This window comes from Drosophila teissieri, chromosome 2L (genome assembly GCF_016746235.2).
Source record: "Drosophila teissieri strain GT53w chromosome 2L, Prin_Dtei_1.1, whole genome shotgun sequence".
Taxonomy (NCBI): Eukaryota; Metazoa; Arthropoda; class Insecta; order Diptera; family Drosophilidae; genus Drosophila; species Drosophila teissieri.
The window spans coordinates 4,281,021-4,302,018 of NC_053029.1; the positions used below are offsets into that span (position 1 = coordinate 4,281,021).

The 20,998-nt window shown below is 40.7% G+C and overlaps 1 protein-coding gene across 1 annotated transcript; it reads right to left on the bottom strand.

Annotated features, from left to right (window-relative positions):
• Window positions 1–2,706: 2,706 nt before the first annotated feature.
• LOC122626614 (odorant receptor 24a) lies at window positions 2,707–4,131 on the bottom strand. Its single transcript, XM_043806931.1, has 5 exons — window positions 3,611–4,131; window positions 3,177–3,549; window positions 3,026–3,124; window positions 2,819–2,971; window positions 2,707–2,757 (listed from the first exon to the last, which is right to left on the bottom strand). The coding sequence occupies exons 1-5, from the start codon at window positions 4,129–4,131 to the stop codon at window positions 2,707–2,709; spliced, it is 1,197 nt and encodes a 398-aa protein (XP_043662866.1).
• Between the last annotated feature and the right edge of the window lie 16,867 nt (window positions 4,132–20,998).

Consider the following 20,998-nt stretch of genomic DNA (forward strand, 5'->3'; position numbering starts at 1 on the left):
AATTATTTCGCCCTAGTTGACAGCAACAACAACAACAGGGCAGGCCCAACAACAGCTACAAGGTTAAAGGTTAAAGAAGGCCATCATCCTAAATTACTAAATAAACCTCTATTTTTAGTTATATTTTATAATTAATTCAATTGAAATAATAATACTTTCAACATTTATGTTATTATAAGAAATAAATTAAATTTGCTATCTGTCAATACACATGGTTAATTTAAAACGTGAAAATTTGTATTATAATGAATGTGCCGAATCTGGCCTCTTAATATGTTAATAAGCAACCAAATTAATTGTGTTTTCTGTATGAATACTCTCTTTTTGAAAAAGCATATATTCCAATTGAAATTCATGCGCAGAGTCCTTTATATTATATTTTTATTCGTCGCTGCATTATGCATGTTTGTCACACATTTAATTATTCACACTCTCACATACCCATTTTCTGCCCCCACCGTGTGTGTGTGTGTATATTAATGTATTTATAATAAGGCTTACACGCTTACCATAACGAACTATTTGGCTTCCTTAATCCGCACTGCAAATTTTCCCCCGCAAAATAATTATTGAAGGCCAACAGAAATGTATTTGCGATAAGCCACAGAGAACGAGCTGAAGTATTTATTTAACTTTCTCCTTTTTGGAGTAACGCTCTGGAGGTGACCCCCAGTTGGTGACCTTAGTCACCCGTTTGCACATCCACTCCCACTTCCACTGCCACTGCCACTCCCACTCCCACTACCGTCGCACTCATCCACATGTAGTTAAGCTCACCTAAATACATTTTTGCTAGAATAAACAAGCAACCTTGGGTGTTTACCATAAAAAGTAGGTAAACTTGAGTGCAAAAATTGCGTAGCAAATGCGGATGTATGAGTCGAATTCACCGCACACACACACACACACATAAAATGCACATAAAAATGTGAAAACGAACAACATTAACAAGCGGCTGGTTGCTGGTGGAGGGAGGGGGAAAGGACGAAGGGGTTGTGGGCGGTGCTTTTTGGTGGGGGGTGGGCTGGAGGGGCAGAACAAGTCCTGAGCTCTGACTGAATGGAAACGAAATAAAAATAACAAGCAACAAGCCCCAGCTAGCAATATGATGTGAAACACAAGAAAGGCAAAATGAACACAGAGCAGAGCTCCAAAAAGAGCGAAGAAAGCATCAAGTGGTGGAGGATTTCGGCCACAGCTAGAACCAAAAATACTCATTAATTCGCATTAAATAATTGAAAATCTGACCAATTGAAAGAAAATCAGCTTTAAATAATTAACATTTAATTTGTATTTTAACTAGCTTGTTCTTTCGTTTTAATTGTTAGCTATTTATAGCGACCAGAACTCATTCCAAACCAGTAATACTATAAGAATGTCGCGGAAAATATCGATTCTAAAGAAACTTAGGTCATAATGGCTAGAGTTGGAACAACAAATGAATAAGAAAAGGGGTTCCAAACTCTGAAGTCGAACACATTACAAGCAAAAGCACTTTTCACAAAAGAAGGCGCCAGCGCAAATAAACAAACAAATGGCAAAGGAAACAAAGACGAGCAGACAGACAGATAGGCCCGCTCATGTGCGTGTAAAGGATTTCAAGGACTACAGCATTAAGGGGGCGAAGTATGGCAAGAATTTGTGCATGAACAATGGGTGAGATAAAAAAAAGCAGACAGAAAAATAAAACACAAAAATCAGCCGAGAGGAACCCCAAAAAACACACAACATCCACTCATTGAAGATGTTGTCTTCAAAGGGGCAGAGCGGGGAAATCAACAACTGCGTCAAGGATATGAAGTACCCTACCCACACAGACGCAGACCGGATGTCATTAAGGTGCACGTGGGTGTGTGCACTCTGAGAAAAGTATCACTTCTATCATCTTCATTTAATCACGAGCTCTTTGACATCTTCTTGACCTTATTCCCGTCGGATAAGTAACGTTTAATCTAATAAAATGAACACAAAATATAAAAAATTAAACCAAAGTGCATGTGTATAAATATACATAATAATAAACAGAAAGATTCAAAACATTATATTTTTTAAATGCCGTGTGACCCAATTTTCGTTCAGTGCACGAGGTATGGAAATGAACTGCAGTTGGAAAAGCGTGCAACTGAAAATGGCCAAGTGGAATGGCCAAGAGGAAAGTGCCAAACAGGATGGTGGTGTGAGGGGGACTGGGTGGTTGCGGGTGGGACGTGATGAGCAACGGCAAAGAAAGCAATTTGCAGGAGCAGCTGAAAAGCAGAAGGACATCCAAGGAAGTGTTTAACAACAGTGCAGCTTTAATTCGACAACAACAATCAGGGGTCAATGGTGGCGGCACCAAAGAAAATGAAAAGAAAACCGAAATTGTTGTAAAGGATATTCGAATTAACGCATACGCAGACAGAAAGAGTACAGAAAAACAATGCAGGATATATTCAACCAGAAGATGGAAATCAGGTGCAGAAAGGTTCGCAAATGAATAAGGGCAAAGTAAATTGCAGTCTCGATGCCCTTTGTAAATTGTACAATTTTTGCTTAAATAGTTCCATATTTTCAACTTCTACTTTTCCCCTATATCTTTTGATTACCGAAAGCTTTATAGTTATATTCTCATTTAGTAATAAATTACAGATGTATAGTTCTTTGCAACTGCTATAATTCATATATTTGAATTCCAAATGAGAAGAGAACAGGAAACTATAAAATCCTCTATATAACCGACTTTGCCAGAGCAATGAGAGATCCAGTAAAGCGTAAAATCTATAAGATGTCACACAAAATTAAGACGCGTCTGTACCATAACATTTTCGCATAAGCTCACCGAAGTTAGAGTCTCTAATGATGGGGAAAAGAAAGGAATTTTAATTGTGAGGACTCGTTGAGCACGAGCTACCATTAAAAGGGTCATCTTTTGGACCCGAACACTGTGTCCATACCAGTGGCTGGAAAATGTGGAGCGCGCTAGATTGGAACACTAAGAAATGCAATGAATTTAATAAATAGTTAAAGCTGCTTTTTATGAATATACCGCTTCCATAATATGAGAACCTCCCAGGCAGTATAGTAAGATTTCCACGCCCACAGCACAAGTGTAGACCACATACACAATGATTCCCAGGCCAGAAAACTACAATTTAATAATATATACTGAAATGATTGGTACTTAGGCAAATACCCACTAATAAAATATCCACCACGCTGGTTCCGATTATCAGGCTCGAGGTAACAAAGTGGGCCAGTGTTATTTCCACCATAACACCCGACAATCTTTCAGTCAGCTCGGCCACCTCATTGTGTCGGTCCACCAGTTGTTCCATTTCCCGAACTATCCGAGCTTCCTCCGCTGCCGAGGGACTCTTTTCGATGTTTTTAACCTCTAGTAAATCAACGACATCGTCCTGCAGACAGTGCAGCAAAACAGTGAAGTATAAACAGAACCCCAAGAAGAAACCATCCGCTCCGACAAAACAAACCACTGTAATGTAACCATGCCAATGCACGAGGATGTAGGTGATGGGATAGAGTGGAAGACGCAGCAGAGGATCGGGAAATCTAAAGAAGTGCTTGCTTAGATAATGTCATTAGATCGTACTGCACTTTTCTCTTTCCTTACATCATCTTGAAAGGAGTCTCGTATATCCAGTCCTTGCCATGTGCACGTCTCAGGATATTATCCAACAAATGTCTGACGGAATAGGAAGTACTGGTGCAAAATCCACAGCATAATAGCAGAAAAGTCAGTCGAGTTGCCAGTGTATAGAACCTCTTCTTATAGCCCAGCTTCCTCTTCGACCTCTGTTGCTCTGTTAAAAATCTCACCCGCTGTATTAAACTCCTCAATTCATCTTGGTACCACCAAATAGCGACCATTTTGATCAGGGACAAAATGCTGGAGGCCACAGGACAAAGGGCATCCAATGCAGTGGCTATATTAATCGGTATGTAGTGTATACCATAGTAAGCCTCTGCATAGCAGCCGTAGGTGAGGATGAAAAAGTTGAAGAAACTCCAGAGTTTCACTAAAACAGTTCGCTTCTGTTCGGGATAGAAGCCAATCAGCGATAATGCAAACTTTGGCACCATAAAATAATGGCGTTCCATCGGATAGGAGGCGGTCAGGAATCGAGGTAACATCTTTCTCTCTAAGGACACCAAACACTTTTCAGCCCATAATCCTTTGACCCACGACCTTTATACCCTTTGGAACTGCATGTATATATTATAAGGAGAATCACACAAAGCACTTGAGCAGCATAATTGATGAGCTGGGCGTTGTCCTTGCTCATAGTTCGATAAGTTTTACAAATTGTTAACCCCCAATTAGGCAACGTTTTCGGGTAAGGGGCGTGGCAAATTGGGCGTGCTCGTAATTAAACTTTAGTTTTCGTTAAACGATTTTTAATGACCTTTGCCATGAACTTTATATGCGTTTGGCAGGTTCAACACATCGGCGTAGGAGTAGATCAGAGCTCAGAAGAGGGTTTCAAGCAGAGACCTTACAATGTACGTTAGAAATATATTGTTTATTGACAAACTAATTGTTATTAACCAAAATTGAATAAATTTCTCGTTTCCTGCTAGGGATCCCCTTTCTTTACAAAATCACACTCTGCATTTCCACTCCACTAACCTTGTCGGTGGTCAAACAAATTGACTCTCTATCAAAGGATATATGAACATGGTTGGACAATCTGCAATTTAGACTTTAGCAAGTATTGCCGGGTAACTTGCAGTTTGAATAAATATTTTATAAGCTGTCCAATTTCGTGCGAGAGTGTGTGTGCGATGATTATGCAAACTGCTGTTGGTATAGGTCTTTGCGAGGAAGGCCAATAAATTAATTTAGCTAGATGGCGACTGGCTGACTTGCTGGTTGAATGGCTGAATGGAAGTTCGGGTTTGCGGGAATCTGGGTCGTGGAAAGAGGCAAGACTAACGATGGCGCTGAATGTGCCGCCTACCTGACGGCTAACTGCACCGGAAAAAATGCAAGCTATAAGACAAAATTCGCAAAATCAGTTTCAAAAGATAGCCTGGAGCTCAAACTTTGAATCTCAGAACTTTACTAGTTTCACCTTTGGCATACCCAATTTTTTTGTTTTACCTATTGCATTTTGTTGTCGGTTTTTAGACCTCTCGTACTACCTACTCCGAAATCCAGGTTTATTCGAAAATTTTAGAAGTGTGAATGTTCTTCAATCCGGAAAGCCCCAAGCCAATATTCAAAGCTACAGCCGTAAACCAAGCCGTAAACGTAGCCGGAGACGCCTCTGATGATTTTGACCTGGCAACACGATAGACGGTTGGAGCGATGGACGGACATCGGAACTAGCTCTTTGCATAATTGATGGCTGCAGGTGTATTTGCGCTCAAATGAGGCATGCTAAACACATGCCTTTGACACTTATACACATGCCCAGGTCAACACACATACACACACACTCACACACCCGATATCCTTCCGGGCAACATAACCAAAACTAAGGCCTCCGTAGGCAAGGACGCAAGCTGAGCCGACCAAAAACATGGCGAAAATGTGTAAACACTCAATTGTAGCGTTAACAAATAAAAAACCATAAATGCTCACTATGATGGTAGAAAATTAAAGACCACGAAACACTCTGCAAACTGTGTTTTTTTTTTTGGAATATTAATTAAGTTTGCAATTGATGTGCTTTTACAAACTACACAGCTAGAAGGCATTATCAATATTATATTAATCATACGACTCAATACTTAAAGTCCTGGCATTACCGTTAACTCGATTCAAAGTACCAACTACACCTCAAACGCCTTAAAATATGAACCCTTTTAGGTCGATACGATACGATCTCCCACACGGTGATAGCTTTATTTAGCTTTAAATTTTGTTCAACATCCCCCAACAATATCCCAGCAAACACAAAAGGCCCATGTACCGGGCACAGGACCCTCGGTCAAAAGGATCGAAAGCGCCCATTCAAATTGAAAAATTTACGTGCAAAACATGCAAATTTATGCCATAAACACAATGAGTTTAATGTGCGAGCGGGAGAACCTCGATAAAAAAAAAAGCGAGCAAAAGAGAAAGCACACCTCAACCTGTGTAAACTTATGGCCTGACAGTTTTAACCGCATTCAGGGGACGATTTGTAGGCCACACGAATAGGCCTAAAAAAGACAAACCAAAAAAGAAAAAAAGAGAGAAAAGTGCGCAGAGGAGAAATATATAAAGCAGTCCATTTTTTGCGGCAAACTCAGTGGCCACCTACTTTTTTTCATGCCCACTCTGACATTTTATTGACAAAATTATTGAACACGTTTTGACCGTGCCACACAAATCTAGCCATGGCGGCTTTAGCAACATAATGGCCACTCCTCCATAAAGGCGCCCATTGTCGAACGCCCCAGGTCAGGGGGGCGTGGCAGGGGTAAAGGCGCTGAGGGGCGTGGTCGTGTGGTATTGAATTTATATGAATTTATAATTGAAAATTAAACAACTTTCCAAACCAGTTCGGTAATTGCCGGCCGCACCGATACTCTTCAAAAATTAAGTTTTGCCCACAGATTAAATGAAAATAGTTGAAGGCAAGAATCATACATGAAAATAAACAATTAAAGCCTTGTAATATCAATTGAAAATAGAATATATTTTTACAGAATACCAGAGTAAAGTTCTGTTTGAATAATTATATTGTTGGCGTACATTTTTCTTGGTTTGATTGACAACTTTTGACAAGAAACTGCCAGATTTTACGGCCAGTCGAGGCCTTCAGTTTAATTGGAGAATTAATTTTGATTAAAAGACCCATCGAAAGTGTTTGGCATAATGAATGGCTTATTTAACTCACCCACAAATCAAATTGGCCTAGAAGAGTGAGCCAAGCACATTGAGTGCAGGCGACCACGTTGCATTTATAATGACAAATGCATTTTTGATAAAACCCGCTGAGCGGCCAAACTCGCATTTGTGTGTGTGTGTGCGTAAAGTGCGTGTGTGTGTGTGTTTTGGCGTGTATTCCGGCTAATTTGTTTGCCCACGGCAAGTGAGCGAGTAGGTGTGTGTGAGTTTGGATGAAAGCGATATGTCAATTTGGCACACACCCACACGACATACCTATGAAATTTATTATACAACATATCCATGCTCCCATTGAAGAGCAAAAACCGCCCGTCAACTCACCATTTTCACATTGGACAACCACCCACAGAGCGCTGGTGCCTTTTGTTCGCCGATAAACTTAATTTGAATAATAAATTACGTTGATATTTAATCAGCGTTGTCCTGCGATAAAATCCAATGGCCCTCCGAGGAAAGTGGGAGCCAAAAGGGGCCAAAGCGACTGTCGTGCAGCTGATAATGGTTAAGCCGAGGTCCTGGCCGCGAATCCTTCGCACGCACTGGCCATAAACTGCATGAAGTCATTATCGTTAAGCGGAATTTGTGTTAATCTGATAACAAAATTATGAACAATTAAGTCATTGCATGCGAATTGAAAATGTAAACCGCCGCAGTTCAACAAAAACTGCGATCTGAAGTGAATCCAAAGCGACAGTAATGCCACACTCGCCAAAAATGTAAATGATACATATTTTAATGGCGTTACCATAAAAATCAAAGCTTTTTTAAATGAAATTAAGATATTTACGAACAATTCCATTTGAAATATGTGTTCTACAAACTGTGTCGCATACTTGTTCACACTTTAAACAGTAATTTCAAAAATCCAATGATTTCTGGACATTTCATATCGTGTTTTGAAGTGCACTTGTACATGGCTACAAGTGAAATACACATAAATATGAATAAATGTTTGTTTATCTGTACATCGGGTGTAATAATCATAGACCAAGCGGCCATTGCACTCGGGAAAAACCCAGACACCGTACAATGGGAGACAAATGCAAATTAAGCCCGTAAACAATGCCGCATATTCATATGCCACTGGCGGCGGCCCAAATAAATTGGCCTAAAAATATAAAAGAGCCAAAGCCACCGACACAGCAACAATAAAAGTTGTACATTTCGCTTACATGGCAATTATGTTAAAATATTCAGGCAGAAATGCGATGCGAGAGCTGCGCACAGGTGACACATAATGACTGTCAGATGACCTTTAATGTTCAACAAGATGTGCGTAATGTTAGAAACTGTACATGCGAGAAATTACGTGGAAATCGATACCAATAAGATACATACTGACTTAATATATTTAAATGTTTTCAGTCCAATTACTTGAAAGTATCAATCTAATGGTTTATTACCAGCTTATGAGCCCAAATGTGAATCGATGAATAGGGCACACGAAGGATAATGTATGGCAAATATATAGTATAAACAATTGCTGAACCCCAGAAACCGACAGCAACGGAGCAGCAGCAATCTGCAAACAAATGCGCAATAAACCCATTAGAAGTCAAGTGCAGCACTCAGCTGGAAGTTGTGCTACGAATTACGATTGTATACTGCTTTGAATTCGTTTGGCTGCGCTGCAGCGCTGTGCAACATATGTTTCGCATGAAATTTCATTAAATAAATACAAAACAAAATGGCAACACATCCAGTGCATTCCCAACAATTATGGCAGGTGCAGGGGCTTGGGTGTTATTTTGTGGCTTTCCGCCGGAAATGGCACACTAAAAATGGGAGAAAGCGCAAAGTTGTCAGCTCCAGAACAAACAACCGAAACAGGCACAAATATATATATGTACATGGAAAGACCTAGAGGACCTGAAACCATTACAAGCTAATGAGATAAAAATGCAAATTCTTGTTTCTAACGCTCGTCCCGGGGGCATGGCCACTGGCTATTTGTGTGTGTGTGTATGTGTGTGAATGTTGTGGCAAATGACTAAATTTACATAAAACCATTGTGCCGGCAAAACGGCGTGAGAAGCGGTTAACCCACCGAAAACGCTAACCTGTTCAGAAAATTAGCCCATCAGTTGAATGCTTAACGAAGTTAACACAATCGATTGCCCGTGAAAACTGAATGATTAATATGGTGGAGAATACATTTTATTTATTAATTACTACAAAACTCACATACTTTTCAAAAGAGTCCAGGGCATACGAATAATGATGCGACCTGATTTTCTGCTTCATTTAAAATACAGCACTTTTATTTCCTTTGGCTGCGCCTCTATTTGGTCAATGCGGTCATTTTGGCAAATGTTTGCCAACGACAAGTGGTCATTGTCGTTGTTGGTTAACCCTCTCCCTTTTCCACCTGCTGAAAATTTAATTCGGCCAAATGAAAAGTGTGAAAATTGTTGAAAGTGGCAATCAAATTTGCATGCCTGTAAATACGCAATTTAAATGAAAATGAGCACTAACTTTTCCCATCCACATTCCCCGTTTTTTTTTTGTTTTTTTGTAGCCCAGCTAATTGCTTCTAATGAGCAATCTTAAAAAGATGACACACAAAATAAAAACAACTTTTTCTCGTTTGCTGTTTGTCATGTGTCGGCAAAATGTTGACAATGAAAATGATTATGACTGACTGCATGCTGGCTGTGCTCGCTATATCAAAGCTTAGCTATAGGGGTTAAGGTGGGGGCCACGAGGAGGATTCCTGGGTCTAGGGAATGAGCCTTGTCGGCTGCTGTTTGAAATTGCTGCGACGTGTAAATGTCGCTAATGTGCCGAGGACACCTACAACGGCAACGACAATGTGGATGAGGAAATAGCACTGGAGAAAAATCCTACAAGTTGTATTAATCATGCGATTTGGTAAGACCCAAACCGAAGTCTTTATTTTAGTCTGGATTCCTAACACACTGGCCAGTTCTTTACTTTATTTATATAAATAAATATTAACTTATTTTGTATACTGGATTTTTTTCAGTGGCTGGGTTGAGGATGTGCTACTGTTCCGGCGTAGCCAGAAGCATTGGCCATCATGACCAGCTGCAGGTAGCTACCTGGTTTTGGTAAGCTTTTGGCCTTGTCTAGGCCAATGTCAAAAGCGCTGACAGAGAAACAGTGAAGGCGGCGGCGATGGGGCACGAATGAGAGGGCTATAGTACACAACGGCACACATCGTTGGCCATAAGGTTAAGCTGTTTTCATCACACTCCCACTGAATGAGCCGGCAGCTGCTGCCATCAAAGTCAAAGTGCTGCAAATTAGATTTTTATGTTAATTAAAAAGGTACGCACACATTCGAGCACCCACTTCCCCAAGCTACCAACCAGCACACTGTCGTTTTCCGAACTCATCCCAGTTTGAGCAAATCAATTGGTTGGAAATGATCTTAATTCGCTTAAGAAAATTCACCAAGCAACAGACAAATCGATGAGTGAGTGAGTGATGCACTGAAGATTGAGCCATTGGCTGAATCTCAAGAGCAAGTCATCGAATGGTGACTGACGACAGGTGAGAAGCGAAAGGTGAGCGATTAAATGACAGAGATTCCCAACAGCTTATTGAGAGATTACCCCTTCAGCGAACGGAAAACTTCGGGGAAAATTAATAGTTTCCAGAGAAACGAAGTGTGCGCTTAAGTGGCACATCCTATCAATCATTTTAGATCTTAGTATATAATACAATAGTATAAAGAACTTACCAGAATACAATATGGAGCTATAATGAGTTCTAAAATTATGAAATTAAATTTCGAAATCCAAAGCAAAAGAGGCCTTAAGCAAGGCAGTTAGATTGTTTCCCCCTTCCAAGGGCGAATCAAAGAGTTGTCAACTTGCAAGTCAAACATCCCTGTAAGCCAAAGCCACTTGTAAAGTCAAAGTCATTCAAGATATATGCATACTTCATTTCATAAATTACGCTGGCATTAAGAGCGCAGATAGACATTACCGTCCCACCAGGCCGGTAACCACTTACCCACCCACTTACCCACCCATTACCAGCTCAAAACGAAGTTCTCAAGGCAATTGATGCGCAACATAAATCTTCGAGCATGTGAAGAGTATTTTCCCCAGTTCCACAAAGTCAACCTGAGTTGTAGGGATGGGAAAGCGGGGGAAATGTCTGAGAGTTTCGGATTTCAGGAAAAGCATGGGACCTATCAGTCGCTGCTATTTATCATTTGGATACTCTTGCCGGTTACTCATTTTTTTTTCTACGGCATTTTTCCTTCGGTGTGAGTTATTGCAATTCTGCAACAATTTTTCTTTCGAGTGCCGTTGGCCACTTCAAGACTTTCATATCAAGTTCGGTTTGGCGAGAAAAGTATTTGAAAAGCGGAACGACGGCAGGTGGTTCATCTATATTTTTCTCCCTCGTGCACTGCGGTAAAAAATGGCTATCATTGATATGGAAATTTGTTGGCCATGGCTTCGGTATTAATCATACTCGTATATAGACAAATTTCTTTTGGCTCTTGTTCTAAATAAGTGATGTGCATTATATTTATTTACTTGAACAAGAACGAAGCAACACTCCATTTTCTTACCGTGCACCTGTCACCTCTTCCCACGGCTGTTTTGTGATTTTAATGCCGATTGACAAGGAGTAGGATCATGGGAAAGGGCCCGAGGAACGGAAACTGAGACTGAAGACTGGTTAAGTCAGTGTCAGGCTGTGTTATCCTCGCTGTCCCTCTGTCAGTTCGTCTTGGACGGACGGACAGTGTCTTGGTAATGGACTTGGCACTTTGCAACTGGCCCATTCAAAATGTGTGTGTAAGAAGTTTAAATCGCATCCAGCGGCTGGAGCATGAGGAGCTGTAGGGCCAGGAGAAGCTGAAGGACTGCGATGCTCACACTTGAATAAATACCAGGACGAGCCGGATGACGATGGCGACGCTGTCATTGCAATTGCAAATAAATAAGAAAGCCCGTTGCAAGGATACGAAGGAATCCAGTAGGATGGGCGACAAAGTTGCCCAGGAGCAAAATGCGGCGTTCGAAATGCGGGAGGGTTGGGTTTTAAGTTGCTTGTAATAAAATTGCTCCAAGGACTTGGGAAAAGTGCAAAAATGAAGTGCACAGATGCTTATCAACTCGGTCTCTGTCCCGCCCCCCGTCTCGACTCCCAATCCCATGCTTTCCTCCAACTGCAATCGCTGCTTTTCCTCAGTCAAGTTGCAGATACTTTTGCTATGATTTAACCGACACCTTCAGTGGGAATGAATCGTGGAGGGAAGTGTAAGGCAGCCAGATAGAGCAGCCTGTGTGGGTGTCAAAAAATGAGAAATAGCTGTGGACCCACGGCAAAGCTGCACTGCAAGAAAACAGTCGAAGTTTCAATGAAGTATTAAAGTATCCTCTGTTCAAGAAAACATCTGGCCTAAACATCGCACATGAAGATATGCACAAAACCAATGTTCCCATGAGATCATCTGCTTATCTGATAATCAAAGTCTAAGTCCAGAAGGTCATCGATTTTCTCCCAGTGCCTTTGCCTGCTTTCGTTTTAGGTAAAAAGAAATGCTAAGTAGATCGCCCGTAAGTCGGATGCCCAGAATAGGACAGCAGATAGGGGGTTTTCCACGAGCAACAGTGGGGAGGCGGTGGGCGTGTCAAAGCTCATTACTTGTTGTCATGTTGCGATTACGTTGGCAAAGCTTACTTTACGTAAATGTAATTCATAGCCATGTGGGATGTACGAGGGTACGGGTGTATATTCAAGGACTTCCCAGGAAGGAACACAGGTATCCAGCAAGTTCGGTGTCATTATGAAGTGTCTGCTCCTGTTCTCCACGGCTCCACAGCTCCACACTCGTCCTTCTATCCCGTGTCCTGTGATGTATGGCTGTCATTTCACACATGCGAGAAGCAGCAGGAAGATTGTCTGACTGATTGTGTATGGTTGTGTAGCCCTGTCTGTGTGATAAGCCTTTGCTAACTAGCTGCCAGCTCACAGATTTGTAGCAGTTACTAAAAGTTCACTTACGGCAAGAAGTCTCAGCCGGGATAAGAGCGGAAAAATCTCGGAAAAAAATAGATTGCAACGAAGAAATAAAAACAGGAGTCAATCCATAAGGCAGCCAACTATGTGATTTCCCCTTTTACAAGCTCGCTTGTAATTTCTGTTAGCCAATTGTCGGTCGATGGAAACAATTATTTCCAATCTGTTGTTCTCCATTTGTAAGCCAATAAAAGTGCTCCATGTGGGCGGTCTCCTCACACTTCTCACACTTTCAGAATTATCGGTTAATTAGCGAACGGAAATAAAAAGAAAAGTTTGCCATTTGGCTTTGATGCCTAGTAAATGAGGCTTAAACGAACACTCATTCAAATTAGTCGGGTTTAGAAACTGCTTAAAATTATGTTAATTCCTAAATAAACTAAAGTTCAAACTGAAACTGAACGATCAAATTTGTATAGCTTATCCATGGCTGTGCGAAGCTCAAAAAACACAGTTAATTAAGCCCGTTTCCCAAACTTTTGCAACTGAAGCCTCGATCTGATCGTAACTTCTATGAATTTAATATTCCCCAGACGGTATCTATTTGGCTTATGTTTCCTCAGACTTTACCCTGCACCCACAACATCACCATATATGTATGTACATAGGAGAAAAAATAAACTTTGCCAAAGCAAAAATTGTTACTAAATGGTTTATGCACACATGGAAGCCGGCTTTGCAACAAAAAAAAAGGCCCCGCAGAATAAATAACCGAACAGAAAAGAGAAAAACAAGAAGTTAGGGGAAGGGAAAGTAAATGCAACATGTAATGATTGCAAAAGTTATAAAACGTAAATTAAGTTGAACGAATGAAGAGTTACCGACCGAGCGGCAGCATAATGAAATGAAAATGAAAAAATAAAAAACAAAAAATGCTATGAGGAAAATTCAGCCGACACACAGAAGCCAACATGTTCGCAATGTTGTGTTTCCAACTTTTAATGCGAGGGAAGCTGCCGCTGCTGCTGCTGCTGAGAAAAACTGTTTGGGAAAACTATGAAATTAACTGCTTATTAAGGCCAGCCAGAGAAGCCTGTGATGGATTCCGTTTTCTGTGCTGACTAGAACTACTTCAAGTTGGTGAAGTGAAACTTTCTGCCAAATGGCATGGAAAATGTTACCACAAGCGGCACACAGGCGACGTGGGAGCATCATTAATTATTTTGCTCATTAGCGTGTGTAGGAGACATTACTAACCAGAGAACACCAAGCAGCCAACACAAAATGAGAAAAAAAAAAACAAACAAAATAAGAAAAATAAGAAAACTCTTGAAATTTTCGTACTTAAGGTCTCGGTTTCCTCTCGCATCTCGCATCTCAGACATCCTTTTCCTTGTCGTCCTGCGTATCTGTGTCGTGTCAGAAGCAGCAAATGCTGCAAAAAACTGCAATTGAAAATGGCACACAGAATGTAGATGAAACGCTGAATATGTAAAGTGTGTGTGCGTACGATGGTAAAGTTTTTGGAGTGCCGATGCCCTGTATCGATTTTATTGTAGGGCTGTGCGAGGACTTTGCATAGAAGTTGTGATAGGCAAGTAAAGTTGAAGTGCCAAAGAAAATATATACTGTAGTACTCATTAACATTGAAAGCTATTAAAGAATTATGTAAAAAAGAATTCAAAATTAAAAGTATAAAACCTCATATCATATGTACTTGCTCTTAGGTATCGCCCATTCGAAGTCAGCACTTTCATACCCTTTTCAAGTTTGATAAAAGGAATTGCAGACAGCAACAACTAAAGTTGCAGTGGCAGCATCAAGATGTCGTTGCTGTCGTCATCGTTGTCTGTTGCGTCACGTAAAAGGGCAAAAAGGGGTTAAGGGGTCCAAAATAAAACTAGGGAAGAGCATTCAAAGTCAAATCTACACAATGGCTTCAAAATGTGTGCTTAAACATTTTATTTATCACGCCAAATGCATGCATATGTGAGCAGGAAATGGGCGAACGTGTGCGAGTAAGAAAAATATGCGAACTTTCTGCATCACGTTGCGGGTATTCAATGATTTTTCAAACACTTTTCCACGCTTTTCCCCCCTCACATTTATCGCAATTGTCTGCAGTTCACACTGAACTCGTGTTGGCTTTTCCTTATCTATACACCCTTTGTTTTTCTTGGAAAATGTTGAATTTTAAGTTGAAGTCAAGTTCTGAAATGGGTTCCCTGGTATCTCCTAATGTTGCAATAATACTTTCCCCAACTTTTACTCTTCGTCTGCGCAATTCATCATATGAAGACATCGAAATAGTTGCAGATTTTTGTTTTTTTTTGTCGGAATCTGAAAGCGCGGGTGCAATTAATTTTGGCTCGTAGGATGGGACTTTTAGTTTAAGACAAGGTTATCTGAAGAATTTGCATGACCTACGCAATAACAATATTTAAAAAAAAATAATATTCACGTTTCTGATAATTAAATGGTGAAAAATCCTGCAGATCCTTTATAGCCCGGAAATTAATTCGTTCTTTTAATTTCCTTTACACCCAGTCCTTTAAGACCTGTGAAAATCTCAACTACAATTAAATTAAATTCAGCGAACCATTAAACGGGCACATAATCATTGATCTTTTAATCAATTTGGACGGCCAATAAAACAGCGGAGAAAGCGAAACGGGCCAAAAGTCATAAAGCACTGTCTATACGTATAAACCCAGAAAGTTCACCTTTCCTGGGCAGATTAGGGCAACTTTTAAATGGTTTTAATGCCTTTTTTATGGTCGGAGAACCAGATTCCAGTTTAACCTTCACGGCATATGAGTAATGAGAGTTTTAGTGGCCGGGTCCTGCATTGATTTTTCATTTCTCCCATTTTTCCTTAAAACTCTACCCTAATTACAGGAGCTGGTTGTATAGCTGCTTTTGGCCTGTCACAAGATTAGAGGAGGGCAAAGTTTCCATTTCCATTTCTCTGATTTTTTTTTGTTTTTGTGGGAGAAACTTCTTTACTCTGGAGGCTGTGTTATGACATTGTAAGCGTCCGATAAGCAAATGTCACAGTGTGAGAGCCCAAAAGGCGGTCAGAAAGGGTCAGGGAAGGGTCAAAGTTGCAGTCGCCTTCTGCCATTTGTCATTTAAATTTCTGTGAAAGGACAAGAAAAATAAAAATGGTTGCTCAACGAAAAGAGAAAGAGATCCTACACTTTTGTAAAATCAGACAGACTGTCTCCTAAACTTTGCAATCTTTAAAGTTGCAAAGGAAATATTATACATTTGATGAAAATAACAAAGAGAATAAAAATTTAGTGCCAATTGCAACTCATTTAATAATCGAAATATTTATTAAGTTTTTCTGAGTGCAGCCAAATTTCCATCTCTGTCTGTAACTCCAGCAGCACCCCTGCAACCTTTCCATCAGTTTTGGTTTTATCTTCGGGACTCGTTTCAGCTCCTGGAAACGAATAAAAAAAGTTGAAGTGAAAAAGTTAAGCAATTAACAAGCTGATAACTTTTTCGGCCGACTTGCAGCTTTTGCCTCTCGTCTCCTCATCTCAACTTCTGGCAGAAATCCTCTTGACTTTACCCTCCAAATATATACCCTCCTATTTTCATGACTTCTCATTTACTGTTTGCATACAATTCGGTGTCATTTTCGAGGTCAACCCTGAAGTCTGCAGACCCTTGGGACATTCAATGATAAACCCTGAGGGCTAAGAGTTTTATGGCTCCAGGGTCGGCGACTCCGGCATAAAGCGGCGTATCCTGGGTATCCAGCGTATCCGGTTTTTATGTGCTTATACGGCGTAATTGTGGCCCTGTAATTGGCCCGACAATTGCGCCGAATGCCAACATAAATGGAAATGCCTCGCTGCCCGCTTAAGTAGGATATCAGACTTCCTTTGTGCGAGTTTGTAAATATATGTATATGCGGACAGATATAGCCTTATCGGCCTTTATGCAGCGAGATGTCAAACAATGAGAGTGCAGATGGATCTGCAGACCTTAAAATGGGCAATTAAAACCGAAACTCGAAAGAATTTAAAGGGTGCACTTATTACAGGTACAATGTCATATAATTCTTAAATAATCGTATGGTTGTGATTCTAAATATGTATCTTCAATCAGTTTTATTCATGTAATTCATACCAAACACATAATTTAATATAACAATCCTTCAAAAAGCCAAGAGACTGCCAAACCCTTTTTTAAGGATATATTTCTTTGGGGATATACACGCCATTTGACACATTCCCCCAGCTAATGCTAATGCACAATTTTCGGGAGTTTATAAGCCAGATAGATATAAAGAAGCAGGACGACAAGATAGCGAAGGAGACAGTGGTAAAAAGATGGCCATCTTTGTGCTGGGCCAAAAACTGACAGAAATAAAGTGAAGTTGGTCATAAATTTGCTTTTACGCCAAGATGACTTCATAAAGCGACAAATACGCAAAGCATAATGCCGAGTGCAGCCAACCCGAAAGTGGGGATAAGAAGGGGATAGATGGATGGTGGGGGTATTACGTACAGGAAAGCACTGGATATGCTAGGGACGCAAAGAGGCGCCGCAATGCAGGCAACAAAATTTGTTGTGTTTCGTGTCTGGCCTGGCATTGTTGAAGAAAATGCTGGCAAAATGGGTGGCTGAAAGTCGGGACTGGGTGCAAGCGCCTGTCGCCGCTCCCAGACGTCGCTGATTTATAAGCATGGCTCAGACTGTAGCAAAGAAAGCGATCACAGAAAGAAATATTCTTTGTCTCTTTGTTCGAAAGTGGGAGAGCACTCTATACAGGCTACAAATACCTACAGATATATCGTAAAAATCGAATTGAAACATTTTGTAGCATACTTTTAGACACCTTCCATTAAGCTCTATACTCTTATCCTTGAAGAATTTCATACTTTACTGGCCGAGCATGCACTCTCATTTTATCTCAGTGCCCCATGTGGCAGGGAAATCAGGGGGAAATGTGGGACCCCGGCAGATAAGAGAGATGCAGACTGGGGCTTGATACTGAAGCCGAAAGCTGAAAACTGAAAGCTGAGGTGCTGCCACGCGCATTTTTCGATTTTGCATTGCATACTTTTTGGCTGAACGCGTCGCTGCCTGGCATCGTTGAAAGTGGGGAAGAGGCGTTGGGGAACGGGGGCCAAAAGAGCAGGGAACGTCTCGATTTTTTACTTCGAACACAAATATTGAACGTTTACATTACTCCCAGCCCCAAAATCCCTTTCCCCACTTGAATGCTACGCATGAAAGCGTTGCAAGTCAGCAACGCGAACGAAGAGAAATGGCCAAAACGACCAAAGCACAACGAAAATGCCAAGCAGCGGGAGCAAAAATAATAAAAAATCGGAGTAAGGGAGCCAGCCGAAAGATAGCAATGCAGAGAGAGAAAATGTTGAGACCATACCGTCTTTTTGGTAATTAGGTGGTTTGTAATTAGTATCCTTGTCGTGGAAATAGTGAATGCTTCTAGGAACGTTATTATTATTGTTTTATTTCGAGGCCAACCAAATGCACATTTTGTGCACATAGTGTTAATTGAAGTTTCTCCAAGTGCAAGATTGGAGTGCGGAAAGCAAGAACGGAACTGCAAGAGGAAGCGGGATGGGAACGTGGATGCCGAAAAGGACAGGCACAGGGACAGTGAAAGACACAGCAAGACAGAAAGACAGCAGCTTACAAGCGCATTTCGATTATTGTTGATGTAATCATAATTTTTCATTTCCAAAGTAAACGATACCAGTGCCCCGCCCTCTGCCCCCTGTCCCCTGCCATTCTCTAGCCCCTTTCACCACAGCCTCGTTCAACGCATAAAGAATCGACGAGAATTAAACGAACTTTTCATTTATTTACACGAAGAGCACGAGAAACGCGTTTAAAACGCGCGCCGCGTCGATGATTTAAGTAAACAAACAGCAGCCAACGTGAAAATGGAGTAATTGAACGAAGATGCGAATACTCTAAGATTAGCCAATTACTGAAAGAACATTTTTTCAATGGATAATAAAACATGAACATGCTGTTTGAGCATTTAAACATATGATAATCAGCCAATAAAGAATTGGAATTACTTCAATCATGCATATTGGAATGGCTTCATTCATGCATCCAGTAAGTGGGAACTCCAATTTACAGGGTAAAATAAAACCCACAACAGAGGGAGGCGGATGCCACACGGTGGGCGGGGCAGGATGACAAGGCCTGGCAGTGATTTTCGGTTTGGATCCGACTGCGGTCGCTGGTGGGGGTGGAATTTGTGGGGGATCTGGGTGTGAAAGAGGAGGGACTGCCGGCTGTCTTGCATCATTAATTACAATTTGAGCGGAGATTCGCAATTCGCGACGGGAGAGGGAAGGAAAAAAGCGAGACAAGCTGCGAGTAAAAAATGCCAGAAGGAGCATTACATAACCCAATCCTGGACATTTTGCCCAGGAGCCTACCATCCGCGTACATATTGAATTTATACATATATAACGCTCCGACGTTCCGTGGCTGCGCTGACATTTTAATTGCACTGCATGACTCCCGTAATTCGCTTAATTAATCAACATTTTTTCGCTTATCAATATCGGAACAACTTAAAGAAGCTGGCTCCGGAAAAATCAATCAGTTTTTAATTTGAAAGCTACAATCGTTTGCCCACGTAAGAATCATTGCTAGCAAGACAGCAAAATTACTCATACGCCATGTGTACTACCAATACATGGCGTATGAGTGATATTTCGCTGTCTTCATCAATCGCCGTTATTCCGCCTAGAAATCGCACTAAGCCCTTGTGACTTTAGGCCATTATACTAAATGCGTAAATTAGCATCGTTGGCCACATCAGCTGAGCCATAAAATCCGCACACAAAGGCATTTGCGGACTGCATGTGGGTCACAGTGGGCAGTGGCAGTGCGAAGGAGTCAGGACAGGACAAAGGTAGCGCGGCTGGTGATTTTGCAGTAATTGAAACCATCAAAGTGTGAGGGAGTCAGGCAATTACAGGCACTGCGATAATATTAATGTGGGGGCGGTCACCATTGTTGGAGGTCTCCGTCTTATCGCAAATGCGGCGAATATTATCTGCGATAATGAGAAAACTAATTGTGAGCTATGCAAATGTGGCAGCCCCAGATGCACCTGTCCGTAAGTGGGTGTATACATATACACATGTGTGTGTGCGGCCGGAATCACCAACACAGTTCAAGTGTGAAAGCAATTAGATTTGATAGTGTATCGGGTTCATTTAAATAAACGGATATTGCAGTCGCTAGCAATCGCCAAGGACGAAAAGTTAATAGAAATAGACAGAATCTTCAAGTTTCAAATCTTCATACAGTTTCGAAATATTTTGGATTTAAAGCAAATGTAGAAATATATTAAACATTTAATTTAAGGAGTGATTCTATTTTCCATAGCCTCACATCAAGACATATCAAATGAATGATATTCAAATTGTTGAACGTTATTATGATGAAATTAAACTTTGCTAAATATCGAGAGTAAATTACAGGTGAATACCAGGTAAGTGCGAAGCTTGGTATCTACTGTTAGCAAATTGAGGTAATTTCGTCATTATTAGCAATTCATTTGCAATTAGATTGGAACAATTTCGGTTTGTGCACTGCTTATGGTATTGAAATGGTATTGAATGGTTAAAATGTATTTGACAAGAATTTAATACATTACTTTGTTAACTCTTAATAGATAGATGGTGGATAGTAGATTGTGTAAATAAAATGTACTTACCGTTACTTGCTTTCGTTGGGATTTTTATAAGTATGGATCCATGTTACATATTGCGCAGCCAAATTTAACATATTTAACACAATTAAACTTCTATCACTTCAATATTACTACACTTAAAAAAAAAGACACTGTGTTTGGGATCAATAATATTTCAACATCATTGCACTTAAAAAAAAACACTGTGTTTGGGATCAATAATATTTCGGCACATGTGAGATCTTTTGAGAGGCTGCAGCCGTCACTGCATTTTATACCGCAATTATATGATTTCTGTATGTATACATACATATTTATGTATGTACTTACATACATGTTGAATTGATCGCGTACGCACTATTTTAAACTATTTCCCGCCACACATTCACATGAAATGAAACCGCGCTTTTAATAGGATATGGGAGATCAACCGAGAGATAAGCCGAAAACCCGCAAACTACCGCGTTTTTATATATTTCACTTGCTGATCTTCCGTTGGT